The sequence below is a fragment of the Lutjanus erythropterus genome, chromosome 21 (genome assembly GCF_056507025.1).
Source record: "Lutjanus erythropterus isolate fLutEry1 chromosome 21, fLutEry1.hap2, whole genome shotgun sequence".
In the NCBI taxonomy this organism is placed as follows: Eukaryota; Metazoa; Chordata; class Actinopteri; order Lutjaniformes; family Lutjanidae; genus Lutjanus; species Lutjanus erythropterus.
Window position 1 is genome coordinate 8,136,181 of NC_139337.1, and position 25,155 is coordinate 8,161,335.

General features: G+C 42.2%; 1 protein-coding gene across 1 annotated transcript in view; it reads right to left on the reverse strand.

Moving 5' to 3' along the window:
* The window catches only part of nrp1a (neuropilin 1a), an 84,167-nt gene that overhangs the window by 16,373 nt on the left and 42,639 nt on the right, over positions 1–25,155 (reverse strand). Inside the window, exons 6-9 of the mRNA XM_084710343.1 lie at positions 24,249–24,404; positions 20,295–20,461; positions 5,294–5,449; positions 674–818 (exon numbers count right to left, since the gene is read on the reverse strand). Coding sequence (XP_084566469.1) covers positions 674–818; positions 5,294–5,449; positions 20,295–20,461; positions 24,249–24,404 — 624 coding nt within the window. The remainder of the gene's footprint in view (positions 1–673; positions 819–5,293; positions 5,450–20,294; positions 20,462–24,248; positions 24,405–25,155) is intronic.

A 25,155-nucleotide genomic window follows, 5' to 3' on the forward strand; every position in this document is an offset into this window, starting at 1 on the left:
GATGCAGACAGATGTGATAAAACCATATGAAAGTGAGCCACACACATACACACATGCCACTCATTAAAATAACATCGACAAAAAAGCAAAGATGAGAGCTTTGCCAGAATCAAAGCTCTGTGAGCAAAAGACAGGCTGTGGCTAAAGAGGAGGCTGAGACCAGATCAGCAGGAGGGATGGGACCGTATAGATCCCACCCAGCTCCGGCTCTCTCTGCCTGCCAGCTGTTGGCTCCATTTATATTGAATGAGGTACATCTAGACATGGGGTAACATAAATAGGTAATCCTCCTTCATGTGCCACTCCTCTATTATGCAGCAGCTTGCTTGAGCCCTAGAGCAGGACTCTCACAGAAATAGAGCATCATCTCACACCTGGCAGAAGTGAGGTGTTTGTGCAACTGGGGCCAGGATGGGAAGTATGTTGTAACAAGAAGAGAGCTAAACCAACAATTGGATGTGTGCAGAAATCATAAATGGAGTCAGTAGCATCACTTGATTATTACATTTGAAAGTTAATTAGAATATAACCAGTATAATAAAGAGTAATGGGGTTTCTGTGGCAGCTGGGAGGAAAGATAGAGCTGAGATGTGTGTGTGTGTGCGTGTGTGTGTGTGTGTGTGTGTGTGTGGATGTATGCATGTGGATCAGCAGGGATCCCAGCAGTACCAACCTGATATCTTACATCCATACACCTCGAAGCGCAGTGCGATGCCAGTTTCCCAGGTAACGGGCCGGATCCGTAAGAAGCGCGTCAGCGTGGGTTTGGGCAGCATCGTCTTGGCAACGTCTATTGGGTTGGTGTTGCCTTGAAAAACCTGTGATAGAGGCAGAAGGAAAGTAAATTATTGACAGTTGAGTTGAGATGCAGAGTGGAAAATTTCTCCCTGAGACCTTGGCCGCACTGAATCAACAAACAGAGAGCCGAGGAAAGATTCACATTTACTGAGATTAAGATGCTGTAAGTGTTGTCAAATCTGAAAATGGAAAAAACAAATAATAATAAAATGGCAGGAGCTGTAGGGACTGATTGGTTTTACTGAGCATCAAGTCATGGCACTCTCACACTGAATATATGTACATGCACATTGTTCATAATATAATAATAGCATTATAAACATGTTTATTGTTAGATTATAAGACATTTAAAAACTTGTCAACAGTTCATTGCATAAGTGCTTAAAAATGATTCATTAAACTTAATAAGCATTGTTCACACTTAACTACAGTAGCCATATAAAAGGCATAGTTAACTGTTAATAAACGCATAATTAACTGTTAATAAATACATAATAAAGCAAGAGTAATTAAATAGAAATCTAAGTAAAGCAACAACCAAAACTTAGTAAAGGTTTTACCATGACATAATAAATAAGTCAGTTAAACTCATAAAATGTGTTTGTAATGCTGTTATAAACAGAAACTCAAAAGACATTTATTAACAATATAAACAGTCTATAAGCTGTTGACAATTTTCGTATAAGTGCTTATAAATGTCTTGTAATCTTGCAATAAATGTGTGTATCATGTTACTTTTAACACTTGTATAGTCTTATTAACACATATAATATATAAGCAGCTTATAAGGGTCCTGTTACCTGTTAACTAACATTTATTACAGGCACCTTTATATAAAGTGCTAACCCCCATGCTATTTGGAGCATTCTGAGGACATGTATACAGTTCATTCTGAATATGTGTCTAAATTGAGGTTTCTATTGCAGTTTGTGACACAAAACAGCCAGTCAACAGTTTGCAAGGCTGGGGTCAAGATGCATGCACAAAAGAAAAGCCTAAATTTCTGGTTGGAAGGAGAAACACATTGTGAAAGACTTGGATATCAACAGGTTTTTGGATATGTGCAAATATCACAACGCCGACCTTTTCAATAAGGTGGTTGAACAACTGAAAGAGGGAGGTTATGTTTGCATGTTCTATTTCAGAATGAGTACAAAATACAGAATATTTTGTTCATGTAAATGTAGACAGCGTTGGGAATCTAAATATTTGAAGGATAACCTTTACACTGTGTAACTTTTACACACAAGACAAATGTCACATACATGAACAACTGATTAAACTGATCTCCCTGTCAGCCCTGAAATTACCTCACACTTCCTCTTGGGCCACATGTAGCACAAACACGCCGTGACTGTGAAACCTGAGGCAATATGTGTAACACTGACAAGATCAGACTGGCTCAAGATGCCCTTTTTCTGTCCTCCAGTTCCAGATTTGGTGGAGGTTTTACTGCAGCGTCTTGTGTAAAGGTCACAGATGTCACTGTTCTCCCCTGGGGTCGGTTGACAGTTTACTAGCACCATACGAAGGGGCAGGCCACCCAGCAAAACAACTCCCCGCAGTCCATCACGGTTCATTCTGCGTAACTGAATCACACCACTGACCATGTGACCTCCTGACCTTGCTGACAGAGTAGCTATGGGGCAGAGGGGAGTCCAGCTGAGAGGAGCAGGATGGACAGATAGATAGACAGACAGATACAAAGATACGCTAATTCAAGTCATTTCAAGTTATCTTAGGGCACCCTTTATATAGAGCAGGTCTATACTTATACTCTCAATATTATTTACAACAATCCTTTTCCACAACTGCCACCATGAGCAAGCACTTGGCAACAGGGATGAGGAAAAACTCACATTTAAACATTTAAGTGTATTTTTTGTTCTAAAATCACAGTTCCACTGTTTATTAGGCAATATATCGATATTTTTTTCTATTTTGCTTTAAGTTATTTGTACTTATCTGTATTAGGGTTGCACATTTTGTGCTATTTCCTTAACCAGTAGTTGAGCCCATTCATAATTGATTAATCATTAATAATTTATAATTAATAAAATACATATTGCATGTTTTCTTCCCAGTCTAAGTTATCTTTGAACAATTCCAGCAGCACATTAGTTATGTGAAAAAAGGAATTCATAAAGCACAAACAATTTAGACAAACAGAATAATTAAACAATAATGCTCTCCCTCTTGTCTGTCCTTATTCAGTCAAACAACAAAAAAAAAATCAAATGAGGTGCAATGACTGACAGGACAGGCCAAACTGTGAGAAATCCTGTGAGTGCTGGTGAAATGGTACACAAAACATAGATGACGCATTGTAAATTTCTAGTCAGTTAAATTCTTAACAGCGATTAATCCATTAATGATTAATGAGTAATCATTTAACATGCCTGCAGCTGCTTTGGCGATGTAAACGTCTGTTTCCTATGCCAATAAAGACACTTTAAATTGAAAGGACTTGAATTGATAACAGTTCTACTAAAACACCCCCAGGGCTGGCCCATTAGTCCGTACTCCCTGCCTACCCCTCTGCAACCCAGTCCCTGAGCAATACCTGTCAACCACGCCACTAAGGGACCCTGCAACAAAGTCATCCACTCTCTTAAATGTCACGCCGAGTCACTCCTCTCCACTCGCTAACTGTAAAGTGGCTTTTTCCAGAGCTGCGCTAAGATGCCAAACTGCAGGCTCAGCATGTAGCAAATGGTGCCCCTCCGCACAAAAGCACTTTAGAGCCCGGAAAAACACAGGCCGGGCTTACCACGGCTCCGTTAAGCCCCTTTACAGCGGGGACTGTGTACTTCGGAGAGACCATAAAATAGTCAGGCCCGGGGGCATGTGTACACTGCAGCACAAACACGCTTGTTTGGATGCCCTGCTGTTGTTGAGAACTTTTTTTTTTTTTTTTTTGTTCCACTTGCGGCCTCGCCTTGTGGTATTTACAAGTCACACACAGAGAACTGTCAGACACACACATGTCTCCGGACACCCAACGTAGAGGGTGTGTTTGCCTCCAGATGGACAAAACCTGCTCTGTTTGACAGGCTGATCAGCAATCAATGCCTACAGCCTGTCACGCTCCGGTCAAGCATGCCACCCCTCCTCTCCTTTCTCTTCATTTCCCTCTCTCTTCACCCACCTTCACCAGCTGCTCAAACATGACAGCCTCTCGTGTTTCTTTCCATCCCTATCCCCCTTAACTCTTGTTTGTCAAGTCTTTTGTCATCCCTCTTTCTTTCATGACAAGTTGATGGGTTCTTGACATAAAACAGCAGCAACATTCCTTACATAATCCTCCCTTTACTAGTGCACTGCTGTATTAGCACTGCAGCCTGTGCTTTAAATACCATCCGCTCACAGAGACGGTGGGTATATTACCATACCGAGGGAAGTGTATAATTGCACGTTGGGAGACAGAGACTCAAGTACATATAGCTGGGTATTCCCCCTTTTGTTGAGCTCAAAGGCAACTTGGAAGAGACCACAATTCAACTCAGCTGGTTGCTTCACCAAGATGGGATATTCCAAGTGCAGTGCATGTGCAGGGGTGGCTTTTATGACGCAGTCACTGGTCAGGCAGAGGCAAAAATAAATTATTACTATTATCTAGTCTGCTCTGATAGTCTATAATAGAGTTACAAAAGTAAAATTTCATTTGCACTGTAAGGTAAGTTAGATTCATGATTTAACCCAAAGTACCCAGAACTTTTCGTCCCAGGAGCTACTTTTCAAGGAACTTAAAGGCTCCTTCAGCCTGTTGTTCCCTGCATTTCCCCGCTGAAATTCTGCAAATTAGCCCACTGATGTATGAAAAAGCAACGACTGTTTAAGTCATTTTTGCATGCAACTATACAACAATAATGACACTTTCCAATCGACCTTTCCTAAGTCCCGCCCCTTTACGCTCTGTGCTCCAATAACAGTTGAGTGGTTTGGTACCACTGTCAACTCTATTCTCCTGTAAAAGTGTAGTAACATTTGAAGTTAAATGATGTTAGCAAAATGCTAACTGGCTCATTAGCTAAAGTTTTCCTGACATTAGCTAAGTTAAGATGCGAATTAATGTCATTTTTATAGGACCCCCAGCACCATCTTAAAAAGTTAGTTTTCTTGGTACCAAGCTTGCTCGACTGTTATTGGAGCACAGAGTGAAAAGGGGCAGGACTTAGGAAGGGATAATGAAAGTGGTGGCTGAAATAAAATGCTGCAACTACGCGACCAATCAGAAATATTGAGCACTGCATGCTACACCTCTGAAGTTTCTGTACTTTTGGCGAGTGCTACCCCCCAAGCAGGGACTTTTTGAGGGATAAAATATTGTTCCTGGAACTAAATTCAGACCCTGGTCCCTGTGGTGGAAACGCACCGCATTCCTCCAATGGTTCCTGGGGAAGGTGCCTGCGGTGGACATGCGACTTTAGAGCCTAGAGCTGTTAGACCACTCCTGGCTAATGAAACATAAAAGTTGAGGAACAAAGTCTCCCACCTTTTGTTTGGAGCCTTCCTTCAGAGTGATCCAGTCCTCTCCATTAGAGCTGACATCCACTTTGTAGGACTTGACAAAGTAAATCCTCCGGGTCTCCTGGGAAATGGCGCCTTGGGTGCCTATGGCTGAGACAAACCGCAAGAACCCCAGGTCCACCTGTGGAGGGTGAAGAGAGAGGAGACAACTGGGAAAAAGCTGCTTAAAAATGACAAGATTTTCCCTTTCATTTTTTAGTAGAATGCAGATTAACTGGAGCCTGTACAGCTGGAATAGTGCTCTTTGCCTGTTCAAAAGCATGAATAATTTTTGTCTAAAAAGCTTTCAATGCATGGTCTGTATTAATAATGCACTGACAAGCTGGAGAGTTAAAAATATAACCCCGCTATTAGAATCACCTCTGGCTAGAGTCTCATCAGCTGCTACCTGGAATTTAATAAACAGCAATGAAATGATATTCACATTAATGAAAGAGACACAGGATGACAACTTAATTTCCTGAGATGGGAGACAAGAGCTTATTGGATAAAAGTGAATGTTGAATAGAACGGGGTCCGCAATCACATTATCAAAACTGGCCAGGAGGAAAGAGAAGATACAGATTGAATATCAAATATTGCGCGTTTAAAATATGCAGGGCTTTTTATAAAGTAATCATGAACTGCGGTACATTACTGAGGGGGCTATTACATTTTCACAAGGAGACAAGCAGATGTGGTGGGGTCACTGAGGCACGTGAGTGAGTGTCTGGGTGTGCGTTTGCTGATGCTGGGCAGAGAGAGGAGTCACTGGTTTTCATCAGACCTGGTTAAAGAGCCCCGTCTCCGTCTGCCAGCCATCACGCCTGTTCACTACCATGACCGTCACTGCCAGAAGAGGGAAAACACACACAGTCTTCTTTGTGTCACCCTGGTTTCTGTTTCTGTGGTAATAATAGCCTTCAAAGTGCCTTTTGATTATTATCTCAGCAAGGATTGCGCAGTAGGTCATGCGTGTGTGTCTGTGGCAAAATTTCAAATATGACTGGACCCATCAGCCTCATATCTTTTCTACAGATTTTTTGGGTTGGGTTAAGGACCTCTCAGAGTTGCAGGGATTCACAATTGTTGAGAAACCTTCTCTGTTATACCAATTGCCAAACTTCACAGTGGAGGTTGCATCTAGCAAATTGCATTCTACTGAGTGCACTCTTCTAATGTTAATGCTGCTGTCTGTTGCCTAACTTCACTGGGAGTGTAAAGACCTGACTGGGACCCTGGAGGTGAGACCAGCTTTTGCTAGTTCTGAGACACACTGAATTTTTCAGCTTCCAGTGATAACAAATCGACTCCCTTTGACCTCTGTGGTGGCTACTTAATCCCATGATACCATCCCTTCATCCACACCAGAGGAAAGGAGTGGGTGTAGTGTGAAACTCAAAGGTTTTTTTAAATGGAATGCTAACTCCTCAGCGTATGAAGCAGCATGCTTAATTTTAACAAGCGATAACACCGTCTCTGACAGGCTGAGCTGACATTAATGAGGAGTAATGGTGTTGCGTGCAGACACCACTAAAACACGGGTAGCGATGCAGGAAGCCGGGGCGTTGGCGGAACAGGTTTCCAGATCACAACGAGAGACGGGGGCCTTTGATGTTGACGTGAGATGGGTTCTCGGCCTCAGATGGATGGCGACCAGAGCCTTGAGTGGATTACTGAATCGACGCGGAGGAGATCAACGGTATGTGCATGTGCGAGGGTGTGTAAGAAAGAGCGACAACAGTGAAATCCTTTATGTGAGAGTGAGGAGACAGAGACAGAAGCGTGCACATATTTTAGAAAATTAAAGCCAGGGTGATCTGCCTCCAAAAATCTCTATACTGTCGAGCTCCAGCATGTTAAAACCATAGACGCGGAGCCAGCTAACTTCATCTGCCAACCTTATATGCAGCTCTGTGCCACACTTAATGACTCGGAGAAAAGAGCAGTAAAGGAACATCTGCATGCCACAGAACGCGGGTCATTTCTGCCCCTCAAACTCACTTCCAGAAGTAAGAAGACATAAACAGATGGGAGCAATAAATGAGGTTCCACCATGCTATTCTCTCACTCTCTCTTGGCTACTCAAAGGATTTGGATGGATGGAGACTAACAAAAAAGACAGTCACATACAGAGACAGAATGCTTTTGTTCCTGTCTACAGGCTCAAGGGGCTTATACAGTAAGTCCCAGATTTCTTCTGGGTCCACAAATAGAGACAAAATCAAATCCCTTCAAGCTTCAGACGGTTCCCATTTAATAACGCGGGAGCTGAATTCCTCTCTGCAGGGTAAACGTCCATATGTGCCAGCGCTGGATGAGGAAAAGCATGGCGGTGAGGCCTGCGCCGGGTGTACATTAGCCCAGGCAGGTCTTTAACATCTGCGTTCAACTGGCCGGCCTGATTTGTTTCCAATCTGGACCAATGGCAGAGCGGCTTACTGAGCAGGCTCACATAAAAAAAGGTCTAATAGGAAGACTTGGCCTTGGGATGTTTTCTCTGAACGGATCTCATTAGGTGTAATGGAGAAGAAGAGCCTCTGGGAGTGAAATGAGTGGCGGGGCTAATTGGGAACACTCATGGGTGCTCAGACTCAAACAATCTCAGAACCTGAGCGCGCTGATATATGGCAACTTTGAAGAGGGTATGACTTTAATCAATATTCCGGGCCAACTGGAAAGTTTTTCTCTGTAAATTAATGTTTTTATTTAAAGGGTAGCAATTTCTTGAGGGGTTCTGTGCCATTGGGTGTGGCGCTCCAGCTCTAACATGCTTTCATCACTTGTGGTTCAATAGCTTTAGGGTCACACGAACCACAGAGATGCTGGGGCAAACAGAATTATTGTAATTTTTTAAAGTTCTTGGCACAAACGCTCAAATTTAATGACACTGAATATATGAGACTTGCAGTGACGTGCGGTCATGGCAGGCAGTGCCTCACCGAAGCTAAAAAGAAGTGATGTGATTACATGATAGTTGTATTTATTGATCATTTCTTCATATAATTTATAGTCTTAAAATTCTACTTATTTATTTTATTTTAAGTTTTCATTATTCATAGCTTGTCTGAGGATAGTCCAGTACTCCTTTTGCCAGAGCTACACAGAGCTCACTATCTGTGCCTCTGTCTGCCCTAAAGCTATCATTATTATAGATTTGCGAATGCGTAGTCGGTTCTCACACTGTCGGCAAATTCTGCCGCTAGGGTTCTCTCTCGCATTAAAACAGTAACAAAGAAAGTAGTCTGACAACGTCGTGAAGTTTTGTGGGATCATGGGAATTGTTATCTTCACTTTTAAACAACCAACATAGCTGACGAACATTATCTAACACGATTTAGACAGAAATCATGTTCATGGACGAAGTAATATAAAGGTTTTATTCATGTTACGTCAATTTTCTTCCCCACTCTCTGATGTAGCCAATATATCTTGTGTTTTCTGAGAAGCCATAGCAATTAGCCACTAGCTAGCAATGACTACCAGAAAACACATTGTTATCTTTAATAAATTACGGATTTCTCTGCGTTTCAACATTGTTGGGAACATTTGGACAATGTAAGTATATAACTTAACAAATAACAAATAAATAACTATAACTATAATAACTATATCTATACCTATGTCTAGACATGTTAATGCTGAAATGTTACATATTATTACTGTAAAGAATTTTTGGAATTTGAACCTTGCCCTTTGCCAACTGGCTGCTAGCACTTTTTAGCATGGATAGCATGAGTATTTCTTACTGAAATGCACAATATGAAAATGCTGCCACTCTCTCAATAAAACATTTAAAAAAAAGACGTAGTTTGATGACGTTGTAAAGCAGCTAGGGATCATGGGAGTTGCTGTCTTCGCAGATCATGAGAGAAATCGTGATCACGGATGAGGTAATTTAAAGTTTTATTCATGTTGCTGACTTCCTTCTTCACTGACGTATGGGACATATCTTGTTTTCCCCAAGGTTATAGCACCTAGTGACTAGCTAGCAGTGGCTAGCAGGGAATGCACCTTTAACATGAACATTGTTGGAACCATTTAGGATACTTTAAGTACATAACTCAACAAAATATGCCTTTTTTAATGCAGAAATGCTACATTTCATAACTTTAAAAAGAGTTGTAGTGGTTATGGGAAACCAACAGCTCAGGTAGGTTTGTTGATTTATAACTTATGAAGACTGTATTTTGTCTGTAAGGGCTGAGAATTCATTGCACATTACTAGTGACTTGAATCCAAAAGTGGCATCGGGGCAAGCTCTGACAGGATGTGAAAATGATGAAAGAGCGAAGAGGAAAAGATGAAGAGAAGAGTGAAGAGGAGAAGGTCGGGGAGGGGAAACCAGCCGCTGACAGTGATGCCTTGGAAGATGTGAAGGACAGAAGCACGGGGTCTCCAGTGAAGAAGTGCACAGACTAGATCAATTTCACAGACACGGGCTGATAACAGGGCCTGGGTAATGAGCAAGGCATGATTTATTAATGGCTGCTTGTTGGAGGCAGAGGAACGAGGCAGAGGCTGCGCTAACAGAGCGGGGTTACGGGGGTCAGGGAGAGAAGACGGGCTGCCAGGACAGACTTGGATGTAAAGCGCAGTCCATCCCACACCACAGAGACCGCAGTGAAAACAAACAGGCCCAGATAATGATTACTAGTGGGACTCCTTTTAGCCCCGAGCCACGGACAGCACCAGCTGACCTATATACATAAACCAACAGCCAACATTTAGAAACCACAAGCAGTGCGCAGTAGTGGATCTTGGGTAAATAAATCACTCTCAGATGATGAACTATTTGTCACAGAGCCCTGAAAGGCTGAATCATGCTTAATGGGTGATGTAATCACTGCACGGAGAGGTGTGAATTATGACTCCTAATCTAGCATCTGTAGGGATGTGCTGCATTTTCAGACTGTGCTGATCTAACAGAATGAAGCTTGAGTCTGTCCCACATTCACCATACTGCAGTGGTGGGAAGTAACCAAGTACAAATACTTTGTTACTGTGTTTAAGTAGATTTTTCAGGTGCCTGTGCACTCTTAGAGATGAAAGTGCTAATTAGAACTTTAAAATGTTTTCCATCAAATAAGATGTGGTTCTTGAACTCTCCCTAAAAAGGTTCTTTGGATGAAAAAGGTTCTTGATTGAACCCTTAGTCTTACAAAGTACCTCTGAAGAACCCTTTCTTCAAAAAAAAAGGGGTTCTTCAGAAGCAAATGGTTCTGGGTAAAACTTCAGCCCTTCAGAAAGAACCCTTTTGGAACACCTATTTCTAAAAGTGTACTTTACTTGGCTACAACTTTTTACTTTTACATTTAACACAAACACCTGTCCTTTCTACTCCTTACATTTTAAAACATTTATAAACTTTACTTTAGTTTTAATGCATTTGGGGGGAAATAATTTTACTGTTCTCAACTGATTCCAACCTAAATGAATGGGACAACAATACATAAAAAAGGCGATTCCTTGTATACATCAGTGCATATCACACAAGACATGTCATGAGACGAAAAAAGCACATTTCAGAGCCTGAAATCTTTCACTTAAGTAAAAGGTTGATTCAGGACTTCTACTTAGGATGTCTACCAAATTGATCTCCACAGTGAAACATCATGATGGACGATGAGATAGTTGCTATGTCAAACAGGGTCTTTGTCTCTGCTCCACATGGCCGTAACTTGGTTGTGTTTTGACAGAAAATAATAAATGAGACATGTGGACGTAGTGCAATGAAAAGAAGCAACAGCATCTTTTTATTTTCTCTCTTATGCAACAACTGTATAGCAACTCTGAGAGGACACACTACCTCATGCAGGCTTTTAAATCACAATGTAATGATGGTAGCGGGCTCAGTGGATGCCATCGTCCATCGCTTCGACCCTACCTCTACTTTTAGTCTTTTTTTATACAAGTACCTGTACTTCTTCTTGAGTAAAGAATGTGTGTACTTTTGCCACCTCTGCCATACTGTTATTTCTACTACGAGAGTGTGTGTTTGGACTGAAGCCCACCTATAGACAAATGACACTATACATTCTGGGCATGCTGGTGCACAGTAACTCATATCTGGAGAGACATGCACTCTGAGCCATAAACATGCCAGGCAGGGTGAGAAATCACCCAGACTTCTCAGAATCTTTCCATAAAGGCTGATATGTGGGCAGGACTTCATCGTGTCCTTGTCTCCCAGGAGTTTTTCCTGCTCCTGCATACAGTCCAGAATATGTTTGACTCTGATTATGTGTTTTGGGTGTGTTCTACCTTCCTGTTGTGAAGCAAAAAAAGATGACTCAAAGCCTCTTGCCTCACAAGTGCACGGCTCCAGTCGATTCACAGACTAATGAAACCAGAAAGGCAGAAAAAGAATTAGTCGTGCTCGGGCTTGTAGCATCAGCCAGTTAAAGCCTGGTGTGCATGCAATTAGATCAACATGCTGAAATCCACATTGAGGCATATATATGTGGCAATAAATGGCAGGGAATGACAGGCAGACAGTGTATTTATATATTTATGTGTGTTTGTACAAGTTTGAAGAGATAATTTTCCAATTATCCCTCAACGGCAGTGGCAGTTGTGGGCGTGATCATTAGGTTTATCCGATACTCAGTGCATTGTCTCTATTGTGCTGTGTGACTCAGATGTGCAGCAAGGCCACATGATATGTATTTGAGGCTAAAGCCGAGTCATTGTTGTGTGGGAGCAGCGAGGAGACATGCGGTTTATAAGGCTGGGGAGGAGGAGGAGGAGGAGGAGGAGGAGGAGGAGGGTGGCGTTCAAGAAACAGCAAAGGCTCAAAAGCTTTATCTCTTGCTGCTTGATTGGCTTATAATTGAGTTGCCAAGAAGTTGCATGCAGCAATCCGTACTGTGGGAGAAGTTTACCGAATACTTTCTTTTTAAATCCATTTCTCTGCTTCCCCAACAGAGGGGGGAAAAATAGCTTCCCATCTGTGTGTGTGTGTGGGCTGCTGAGTGAATAACCGCGGCCTCTGGGGAATGAGTTTATTCGTTTTCCCTCACCAAAAAACAACAACAAGAGAAATGCCGAAGGTGAGGAAGGCGGGAGCGCTCCCTCTGTGTTCCCAAAGTCAAAGAGCAGCTGGTAGACACAGACAGAGAACCCCCCGTCCAGGAAACAACCTCTGGAAACGCTTTATGGATCTCAAAGGATGGTATATTCAGATGAAAGATAGCCTGGAATCATTACAGACATGAAGAGCCTCTAGTTACCTGCACTATTAGAAATAAAGGTTCCAAAAGGGTTCTTACTGAAGGAGGTTCTATTTATAACCATTTGCTTCTGAAGAACCATTTTTTTTAAAAGAACGGGTTCTTTTGTAAGACACCCTTGGTGGGTTCTAGATAAGACTCTTTGAATATAAAAAGGGTTATAAAGGGTTCTCTGTAGAACCCCCTGAGTGTATTCCAAACAGAACCATTGGAATAAAAAAGGTTCTTAGTAAACCCCCCAAATGGGTTCTTGTTAGCAGTCTTAGAGGGTGGAAAGGTTTTGGATAAAACCCCCAGACAGGGTTCTGTGTTGAACCATTACACCATAAGAGGTTCTAGGTAGAGCCTCTCATAGGGGGCTCTGGGTGGAACCGGTCACAGTTGGTTCTAGGTAAAAACCCTTTTATGTTGGGCTCTAGGTGGAACAGGTGGAACCTTTATTAAAGATCCTACCAGAAACCAAAATGGGTCCTCCTACATTGACAAGCCAAGGAACCCTTTACGGTTCTAGTTAGCATCTTTATTTCTGAGAGTGTGGTTTTTGCATACAGAATCTGATTATAATGCTCTTTGTATGGTAATGAGAGAAAGCTGACATTTTTGGGAGCTGACATGCACACAGCTACTTTGCTATGCAGCTAAAGAGATGTGTTTCTAGCCCCAGATGCAGGATTTCTAAAGCAGCTTTCAGCAATCTGTTCGCTAATTTCACCTAGGTATAGCAGGAAGCTTTTTGGAATAGCTCCATTACCTGAAAGTGTAATTAATTCTCCTTTCATGAAAATTGTATTACTCAAATGCTGTAGGACCTATGAGCTCCACTCACGACCTTCCATTTATCACAATATTCACCTGACAGAATTACAGTTTATTTTTAGCCCCCGACACCTCTTTGGTGGCATTAAATTATGCATGTCTTCCCATGCGCCCATCATCTGTTTTCCTGACAAAGAGGGATGTACAGGTCGAACGACAGCTATAATGAAATGAGAGGCTGTCTGGTTTGTTGTGTGTGAAGTACGCTCGGGCTCGGATGTGTAACTGTTGCATGATTAAAGGTTTCAGTCGCAGCTGTTAGGGGAAGCTTTTTAACAGTCAGGTTTTAAGGTTTCCTTCCCTCTGAATCATCCTTAAATCCAGGGTCGTTCCCATCCTTGCAACACACATGACTAACGCTCTGAGTAATGGTTATGAAACTAAGACACAGTGATCAGGAAGGAAGAGAGGGCGACCTGAAGGTATGTCATGTCTGGAAGCTGCTCGATGATACTATCGCAGGATATACAGCTGTGGATGACCATTTAGTGATGACGACCGACTCCAGCGCTCTCAGGCATTTTCCCTGTCTGAAAGTGACACTGATTACGGCTGAGCTGGGTTTTTTTGTCTCTGGGTACTTATGCAGCACTGTTTCATTTCATTACATCATGCCATCCTTCACGTTTCGATTTCTAGTCCCACTTTTGGGCTACTCCACTCGAGTACGGGTCTCTATCCTCTCATTGATTTTCCAATTGAGAGCGGGGCCTGGGAGCGGCGAGGCACAGACAGCATCCATTGTTTCCATTTGTACGACACGATGATGATCTCACCGCCAAGCCACATGCCAGCCTCCGCTCCTCCTCTGCTTCTCGCTAGACTTCATCAACTGAGAAGCTGCTGTTAATTACCGGTCCATATTCTAATTACTCATCACTCGGCACGGCGGTAAGCCCTGGAACGGGGACAGAAGTGAGGAGAGAGACAATGGTGACGAAGGGGACATTTCTGCAACTCGTTGACCTGGGGCAATTGAACGCACATCTGGACGAGAGGGAAAGCAGGATGTGCTACGGCACAATGGTTGAGCGTGTGACGTTAGCCTCTGCACCCTGGGCTGCCAAAAAGATGAATGTTACGGTGTGCAATTAGTGGCGTCACTGGAGCTCAATCTGTTATCATTGTTCTAACACTGTATTTGAAGGGGTGTACAAAAGACTGTCATGACAGCTTTTAACCATGTCATGACACCTGTCATAAACATGAAGGAGTGTTATGAAAGTTTATGACTTTCTTATCATTAAGTTCCATTTGATGAATTATGTTTTTTTTTCATGCAAAACTGATATTGTTTGAGATGTCTTGACATTAATCAATACAACACAGGCTTCTTCATAATTACACCCTCTATAGCATGTTTATGACAAATTGTCAAGTTGTAATGACACAGACATTGTTGTCTTGGTTAATGTCAACTTGTGATAACAAAGACATTGTTGTCTTGGGTAGTGTTAAGCTGTCATAACAAAAACTTTGTTGTCTTGGCTATTGTAAAGTTGTCATATCTAAGATACTGTTGCCTTGGTTCATGTCAAGTTGTCATAACAAAAACATTGTTGTCTTGGTTAATGTCCAGTTGTCATAACAAAGATATCTCAAACAATGTCAACTTTGCATTAAAGATGACATCATTGAGTGAATGACACTTAATGACAACCTCATAAACATCTATAAAGTTTTTAACAGGCATCATATGATGGTTATGACAGTCTTGTGCAAAAAACATTCAATAAAGCATTACCATTTTTAACAAAATATCCCCACATGTAATATTAATTAGCATGACAGTGTGTTACTTATGGTTTTATACTTTGACACCGCGCTCCTATTCTGTGTTACCATCTTTGCTAAGCGGCCTAAGTCACACGGTGCTGTTTGCTTTGCTTCGCATGAGGAAATACAACGTTTGAAGCTCCCATGTAAACCTGTGACAAGCTCGTCTGTAAATGGTTGACTTTACCTTGAGATAGCATCACATGCTGCAGATAAAGGAGCATATTGTGTAAACAGACGCTGATATGCTTCTCATGTTCAGTGCTTTCATCCATCAGACAAGCAAGATTAAAGCATTTCTCATATGACAACAGTAAATGGACTCACTATCTCCTCTCATGATTAAACAATTTAGGCTATCAGAGACATATAGAGGCTGATAAATACGTAAATACACATGGAGTAATCGGGGATAATGCATCCTGGCAAGAAGATTGAAGATAATGGCAGGAGCCACAGCAGCTAAATTATAGATATGAAGAGCAAAATCAACTCAAAACCTAGCATAAAGGATGTATACGTACTATACAGTATATTGCCATTATGAGATGTTCAATAAAGAGGCTTTCAGGTATTGACAGTTGGGTTCTCTCCAAGACAGTGTAAATTATTCATGTTGTGTGTATGTGCGATCAATGGCAGCTGTCTGACAGAGATCCAGTCTCTTTTTACTGCATCATTCAGATGATGTGGTGACTCTCGCTGGCCATCAGATCCTTTCTCCGGCATATTTGACAAAACCGTCGCACACTATGTCAGCGTCTTGGCAATTTCCCCTGTCATGGTCCCTGAGGAACCGCCAGGCCGTGACGCACAAATCTGAAAACATCAGAGACGAATGTGTCGCGCAGAGAATTTCCTCGCCAACGTTATGTGTCATTCAGATTTTCCTCGTGGCACCGGCCTGGATTCATAAAGCATAGGATCAGGCTATGAGCTGGGTGCTCTGTGGGTGTACCCTCATTTATTTTTTTTGCTGCAGAGACCCCTGCTGTTCATCCTCTTAAGCTTCAAAGAAAGCCGTAGCTCTCACAGGCAGATAATATACAGAAATCTGCCTTTACCTTGATGTAGATCTGTGGAGCTGAATTTTCAACAGGAATGAGGGGGAAAAGTGTGAAAAAGAGCAGATCTGAGAGGAAAAAAATGAAGGCCTGTTTTGAGGGATTATTGCCTCTTTCTTTACTCCTTCCTCAAGCCACAACCCCCCCCCAAAGGACATCTGTCCATCTCTGTGTACACCAAAGGGCTGATTAATGGCCTGGCTAACCCAGCACTCAATGCTGAACCACACCACACCAATCTAATTACCCAGAAAAGAGCACACAGACTCCAGCATCCTTCTCTCCATGCATCAGAATGAGACGGCATTAAAATGGACGACAAATCTGGATTATGTTCAGCAAAAAAAAAAAAAAAGAAGAAGAAGAAGAGGGAAAGCAGAGCGAAGGAAAATGCCCAGGAATCAAAAGGCCGCCTGTCATGAATAATAAAACCGTCTGCCTCAAACTGCAGTCAGGGAATGATAATGAAATAAATAATGAATTGATTACTATGCATCTGACGGCGCACTGAGATGATTTGAACGTGCCGCGAGGGGGCCTGAGCTTGTTGCAGCAGCACCACGGACAGGCTTAATGAAAGAGGAATGAAGAATTCTACTCTTTTAATACCACTTGTGATAATTGGGCTTCTGCTCAGAGTGCTCAGCACAAGTGCATCGCACTTCTTAGAAAACATAAATTATGTGGCAACCACAGGCTTGGCTCTTTCTCTGCGTTTGAAATGAGAAATTAGAGGAGCCCCATTCAGTGTTTTGATCTGATTAGTATTGGGAAATCAGCATGCCCGTTAGAGGCACATCCAGATTTTACTGCCAAATCAAATCCTCAATATGATCAATACGGTAGCAGGGAGAGTCTTGAGTGGCAACAAATCATTGTGATCACTTGTAATTTCCGCTGACAAAAGGGCAAACTGGAGTAGAGTGTCCCTCAGTTCTACACTATTATCCCTAAAGGTCCAGTGTGTAAGATTTACGAGGATTTATTGACAGGATATGGCAGAAATTGGAAATAATATTCATAAGGATGTTTTTATTGGTGTATTATCCAGTGGTTTTCAAACACTGTGTACCAAAGAGACACCAACTGGCAAACCATAATTTCACCTGTATTCCAAGCCATACAAAACAGTCTCTCAGGGTTTTTACACCTTTCCCAAAGTCAAATTCAAGCACTTTTCAAGAATTTTGAAGGTGCATTTCAAGCTTTTTCAGGCCCCTTGAATATGTGCTAAACTGCATGTTTATTTAAGTATACTCAACATAATTTTTTAATTTTTTCATCACAATAAATCCAATTTTATTGTGCCATAAACAGCCAAAATTATGTTTTGTGATTCTAAAAAAGAGTGACAAATTAAAGGAAAACACAACAAAGTTTCATGTTCCGCAATGTGTTACCTGTGTGTAAGTAAACTTGGCATCCTATACAACCTGGCTCAGCCAGTATCAAACTTATTTCATTCCTTCAACTGAAAAGGAAACTATTCAGTCAGGTAGCAATTTATTATGAAAGAAATGTGAATACAATTTCAAGAAGTTTGAAGCACTTAATCCAAAATCCAAGCAGTTGTTTTCAAGGATTTCCAGCACCTGAACAAACCCTGGCCTCGAAAACCAACCTGACCATTGGAGGCGACGAGTACTAGCCAATCAGAGACAATGATTTCAATGTGTGGGTGGTGAAAAAAATAAGGTGTCAAACAATCAGGGCCTTTGACGTGTCATACTCTAATAATTCCAACAATCCAGCAATTGCACGACGACAGAAACTGGGGTTTGCTTTGATGGGTGTTTTTTTTTATAGATAGCTATATATTTTTTTATAGTATTTGCCTCTGGGAACGGAGTGTGTATGAAGTACTGGTATAGTAAATTATTATTATTTTTTGTATAGTTGCATATTACAATAATAATGCATGGTTGTCATAAAGTTCTTCTACAGATTTGGAAGGGGAGAGTAAGGTGCTGTGTTTGCAATCTGTAAGCTCGCCATTAGATGCCCCAAAATCTTACACACTTGTCCTTTTCACACATATCTGACTATGAACAATGGACTTTCCTCTCAGAGAGACAAATGCTTTCATCAACATGTCCAGCTGCTTCAGGAAGTGGTTAGGGAAGCCATGATTCTTCCTAATCCACTCAGATGCATGCTGGGCTCTTCTGTGGGACAATATGAAGCCCGCCAGACTCTCCTACTCACCCGCAAAGTCAAGAGCACACACGTGGACACACTACCGCATGGGAGAATGCATGTAGACCCGCACACATCCATGCTCAAACACTGATTAAATTAGTCTGAAGGAGAAACGGAGGCCCTCAGGACAATATTTTCATTGCAATAATAAAGAAAAAGCTTGCTTATGGCCCTCCCCAAGCAAATATTTGGCTTTGGGTCAGCTCTATTATTCATCCCCTGAGGAATACGCAGGGGCCAAACTTTTCAGCAATGAAGCAAGGACTGTAGAAAAACAGTAGAAAAAGAAAAACAGTCTGGGCATTTACAAGGCCTGGAGGCTTTCAGTTAATAAATCAAACATGCATCTAGGTAGTGCCGCTGTGCTGGTGTCACTGGGGGGTTTGTGCTGTGAGTGGACTTGGGATATGTGACTTATCCCCATCTGGGGATGGAAGAACTAAATCCTTAATCTTTCCACATAAAGTTCCCCCGGTGGATGATGATCGCTTTGTGCAGATAAGCTGACAGACAGAAAAATATGACGGTGCCTGTTTGTGTGTTTCAGAGCGCGCGTGTGTGTGTGTGTGTGTGTGTGAGGCTGGGCAGGATGCCTGGACTAAATCCCAGCATCCCCCGGAGGCAGCCACTGTTATCAAGGAAAAGGAAAGTTATCAGGTAGGACAGGAAGACAGAAGGAGAGAAAAGACACAGACAGATAGGTAGACAGTGACAGAGAGAGTGGACACAGGCAATTTTTGTGAGGCGTGGACTCAACCACCCGGAGGTCCGTCAGGACGGCTGACATTCATCATCGAAATTGTTGGGTCTCGTCAAAGTGTTATGGAGAAACTGCACCTCCAGAGAGTGAAGGACAAACACAGAACACTCCTACTGTGTTCAAGCAGGCAGGAGTCACTTCTGATACCGCAGACACCCTCAGACTGTGACTCACCTCCACAAACACACTGCAGGCGAATCATGCTTTTCTTTTCAGACATTCTCCTCCTTTCTTACGTAACTGAAACTACCTTTACAGCAATCGACACTTCATTATTCCCGCCCTTTTTTGGTCCTTTGCATGGTGCCCAGTGGAACCTCAGTCAGATTTCCCCTGTCCTGTTTCCAGTAGTTACATATGCTATGCTTGGTTCATCTATGTTAAAAATTTACTACAACATATAGCACCATATAGTCACATCATAAGTTAGCTAACAAGTAATTAGAATAGCTAGCCAGTTAGCAAGTGTTTTGCTAACATAAGTTATTGGATGTAACTAGCAATTGATGTAGATTAGCAAGCTTGTTATTTTGCTAACACTGCCCAACTTAGATGTTAATCATTCTTGAGAATTGGGATCAAAAATTATTTCTGAGGGGTTTTTCATTTTTATTCTTCAATTATGCTGGGAAATATTTTTTAAAAATATCAAACTCTTGGCATTGTCATAGTGAGTAGCCATTTTATTGTATTTTTTAAAGTCGCTCAGAGTTCTCTTAATCCTAATCAAAATACACACCTGAGTGAGACAGGGGTCCTTAGCGTGCAGCTAACCCTTTTTATGCCTGATTAAATCTTGTTTTTGTAAAAATCTGGTGGACACAACTTTAAAGGAACAGCATTTTTATAAAAAGTCAATTTTAAAACAAAAATTATTATAATAGCATATTTTTATGTCTTTATTAACAGGTTATTGTTAATCCCCTGCAACATATTTTGACCATTTGCAAAAGTTAGTTTTCTTTTCAGCATAGACAAGCCTAGCACATAGCACATGTCTCAGTGCAGGAAAGGAGAAAGTTGTCCAGGGTTTCAAAAGGGGTGGGACTTAGGAAGGGTCAATTATCTGTGATATATGAATCCATAACCTGCCTAAAACTCAACAATTTCCTGTCTATCAAATGAGAAACATTCTTTTACCTGTATCCACTCTTTGTTTGAGTCCTCTGCCGGCGTCCATGCATTCTCATAGTAGTTGAGTCTGGACCGCTCTGGGGACCAGCTGGGGTTGTACTGGGACGAGGCCATGATTTGGTCCGATGTTATCTCTCCTGATTCCATTCCCAAAGGGTCGCTACAGTCAAAGTCTGAGGGGAGAAGGACGACAGATAGGAGGTAGAAGAAAAGAATGGAAAAAAAGGAGAGTAAAAAGATGTTTAGCTGAATTCTGAAAGCACTACTCAGCATGCGCTTTCAGTGTCCCCAGAATCAGAGCTCGTCTCTGGGGAGGAGGACACCACATGACAGGCACTCAGCACTGCTGCCCGGAACAGAACAGCACATCAGCAACACTTCAGTAAATCCTTTCTGTTTCTCTCTCTTTAGCTTTTAATGGACGCAGGATGGAAGTGTTCCGCATTAAGACGTAAAAACGTCTTCATAAAACATTCAGTGTGGGCTAAGTTTACGCCAATATTAGGCGTTAAAGTGACTTTCACTCTAGTTATTTCTTCCACTGACTGGATCTGTTTCCCTCACCTCCCTGTGGGCAGTTTATCTTTTTTGCACACACTGACTCTTTTTTTACCAACTTGGTCTCTTGGGGGAGTTTAGGTGTGTTTAGTATCTGTAGTTTGGGGCCATATATCACACTCAAAGGCGCAGCCACCCATGGAAGGAGACGACTTCCCTTGTTTGTGTTGACATGGAGCAGCCGTTTTGAGGCATCCTGGGCTCTGTGAGTAAAGACTCAGCTGGGTGAGCTTGGGGTCGGCCTTTCTAACCCCTGCAGGTCAGACATGCTGACACCGCTGCGCATGGAGCAACGGTTGGAACGAAAGATATGACCTTTTGATCTGGTCAGGAGTCGTATAATGTCACCACAACAACACAGAGGTATGTGAAGGCACACTTTCACACATTCATGTGGACCACTATTCCTCTTAGACCCAGTTAAACCAACAAAGACTAATTTAATCCAAGATTAGTTCTAATCAGGGTTAAGATTTAAAATGAGCTCTGTTGTGTAATTTAAAACTAATCTCAGTTTAGTAAAACCAGGGGTTTAATCAATAAGAAGGTGCTTGCTTATTCAAATGTAAATAATAGTAATATAATAAAATATATATAATAATTATAATTATATAATGAATAATAAAAGTAAATTTGAGTGCTGTTGGGACCTAATAGGCCTAAGTATAAAAGAGTGGGGACAACTTTGGGCAGATCTGTACTCCTTAACAAAATATTACATTGACTGGTAGCTAAATAAACTGTTAGAGTATTTGTTAGCTGACTTTAAAGTTAACAAAACCTTACACTTTTTTCTAGCTAGCTAAAAAAAGTTAACAAAACTTTGTATTTGCTTGCCTAGTTAGCCTACTCATGATGGCTTGGCAGAGAAGTTATAATTTCTCCTCTTTTGAGAAAAACTTGTTGGCCTAATTAATGGAGCAATATGGCCAAATAATAGAAGATTCCTTACAACACAGATGACACCACAGTAAGGAAAAAAAAAGTTTAAAAAGTTTAAAGTTAATACTGTTTCACATTTTAAAATGGAGTTCAAGGTTTTAGGGCAACAGAATTAAATTTTTAATTTTAAGCAAGTTTAAAGTTAGGTGAAACATAATTTAAAGTTAAGCCACAATTTAACTGGGTTTAAACATGAATCTTTGTTAATGCGACTCAGCCTTATTGTTATTTTTCTTCTTTGTCCAATGGTGAAGTTGGTCATAAAGCACCTTGACAGTGTTTCAAACTGTTAACCCTATGGTCACAAGACTACTTCTCAAAATGCAAGACTACGCTATCTTAAACATATGGTACTTTGCCCAAAAAAGCAGTCATGTGTTTGTGTATACATGGACACACACACACTCAGAGGGCACAGGATGAGGAGCAGTGTGGAACTGCTATATGGCTGCTGCCTATGAGCTAACACAGATGGTCTCCCCATCTGCTGCACTGCGAACACACCTCAGTCACTGGGTCAGCGTGTGTGTTTGCGCTTTACAGTGTCAATGCGCGGTCGCATACGCATGTGCTCACGCGCACCGGTGTGTCGGACTCGCAGTGTGAGGCTGAGAAAACCGTCTCGCACCTCTCCACTCTCATTGGCGGCCCTCTTTGAGAAGACTGCCCGTTCTTGTCAAACTTTTGTACTCGGGACCTACATCATCTAGATCACTGGATCATGATCAACGAAAAAACAAAGCGGCGTTTGTCTGCTGCTGAGGGCCGTATCTGATCATGTGGGTTACCGACCAAAGCGGGGCTGATAGCCGAGAAGATAGCGAGGGTGGATGGGTGGAGGAGAGTGATTGGAGAGAATGAGAGCGAGAGAAACGGGGTAAGAACAAAAGACAAGGCCTCCTTTCATCACCTTATCACCTCTCATCAGCAGCTTTCAGCTAGAGTGTACCCTTCCCCTTGCATAAGCAAGAAAATCCACCGTGTATTATACATAAGGGGATTATGAATGATTTAAGTGGTACAAGTCTGGGTGAGCACAGAAAAAGTTTGGAGATTCTTTTCCTATCTTTGACTCGTCTTGGTCGGTGATGTAAGACCAAGCAACTCAAAAATGTAAATGAAAGTATTTACTGATCAGATATTTCACCATGCCTCTTAATGGCAAATGTGAAAAGTTGCGTAATCTGATCTTAGACGTGTGATTAAAGTAACTCGGAAGGCGAAATGACATCACCAGTCATCATGTGCTCATTACTGCGAGGGAGGGGCCGTTTCAGTTGAGTTGAGAGTTTGCCTTCCCTTTGGGCAAGAGAAAATCCTTTTTGGAGATGATTACTAGATTTGTTGAATGTCATCCATCTCTATTACCGTTCAAAGACTGACTGTGTGTGTTCGGGGTGGTCTCGCCTCTGGACAGATTTATGACTCCTACCAGCGCTCGTCTTCCTTAATGAAATGTTTAGCCGGAGCGTTTTGCAAAATGGGGTCGGGGGGTCAAGCCCCGTGATGACGATGCCGCATGTAAAAGCTCTAGGGGTGTTTGTGTGAGTGTGTGTCCAAGATGGTTGGTTACTGGTGGGGGAAGCTGCCTGTTGTAGCCTGTCTGGGCTCCGTAGTGTGTAAAAATCTTGTAAACCACAGGAGGTGAACTTGTACCAAATGAAGAAGCAGGAGGTGTTTATTTAATAACACTTAAGCTCTGCTAAACGTGTGGGAATTCGTCACAATAGGACCACGTGTGGCTTCAGTTGCAGGCAACATCTGCTTCTCACTTTTAGTAATATTCCTCAGGGGGTTACTTTATTGCCCTCTAATTCTTGCAACTACCTTGTTTCAATTCAGGCTCATCCAAACCAAATTTTAATCCACTGAACACGTCTCTCTGGATTGTGAGTTCATTTCTACCTCAGCTAGTGCAGTTACTGTTCAGGGAGTGAGGCTGTTTGGAATATATGACCGACAAAACTTAAAATGGTGTAAAATTTAACTGGACATAAATGGGTGTAGCTTATATGGATAGATTTGTTTGGAGCCACGAAATCCAGAATTTGTTTCTGAGAAAATCTGAAAATTTTTCTGGCTTGGTTCAAAATATTCTGTACCAAATTTGGGGATGATTGCTCAAAAATTATGGTGGGAAACTGATCCGAATGAAAATGGGCATGACCTATATGGACTTGTCTGGACACAGAATCCAGGAATTTGTACGTAAATTTTGTTATTAGAGCCCCACCATCAGGCATCATCAAATTCAATGCTGCGCTCCCTTGAATCCTCAGCAATACACCCATCAAGTTTGGAGGATATCAGATGTATGGTTCTTGAGATATGCAAAGGACATGCAGACAGAGAGATTCCTTCCTGTATGGTTAGATATACATATTCTTCTTTGGCTACCTCTGCCTCTACCTCCCTGGCATCCCCATCTGTCTGATTTTCAGTGTTTTTATGCCAGCTCACCCTCTGGAACGGTCCTCTCGATGACAGTGAAGTTGGCAGAAAAGCCCTCTTTAGCGATGGCGCTGTCAGTGTTGATTGTCAGTGCCAGGATGCCTGTGTAGGAGATGATCCGACCCGGTGTGTTCTGCCCACAGTACCTCCCGATGTATGGACCAACTGGAGGAAAAAGACACATGAGAGAAAAGCACAAACATTGTTACTTGGGTTAGGCTTGGGTTAACTCAATATTTGTTTGTTTGCCACAGCCATGTCACACATGGGTTTAACTACCAACTCCCCCCTGTGGAGGTGTGAAAACTAGTGTGTCAGTGAGGTATGGTCGACCCCATAAAAACGCTTGAGAAAAGACTCCAGACATTCCATGCCTGCTGGCCTGTCGGACACAAAAAGAGCAAAGTGGAAGAAGGACCAGTGGTGTAGGCAGGTCACGGTCTCTGTCTATTTGCTGGCTGTAAATTCCTCAGACTTCCCGTCTTTACATTTTTTTAGACTTTGAGGCGGACACAGCCATGCCCGAGTGGGTTTTGTGAAGGAGACCGAACAAGTAAAGATGGGGCAGAGACAATACGGGAGTATTAAAAGACAGAGAGCAATAAAAGCACACAAAGGACATGTTTCACTGAGCAGACGGGAATGGAAAGGCAAGAGAAAATGGGAGTGGGAACGTTAGGGGGAGACAGAGAAACATGGGGAAAGAGTGATGGGGTAACAAGGGAGTGGGAGAGCAAGAGAGCACAATGACCTTGCCCCATGTCTCTGATGTGTGCTATGATCCATGCACGTTTGTGAGTGTGCGCTCATGTTGGTGTGTAGGGACCTGCAGCTTATCTGTGATTAGTAATGCTGTGATCAGCGACGAGTGACAGTCCTGCCTCCCCGTGGCCTCCTGTCATCCAAAACATGCCCC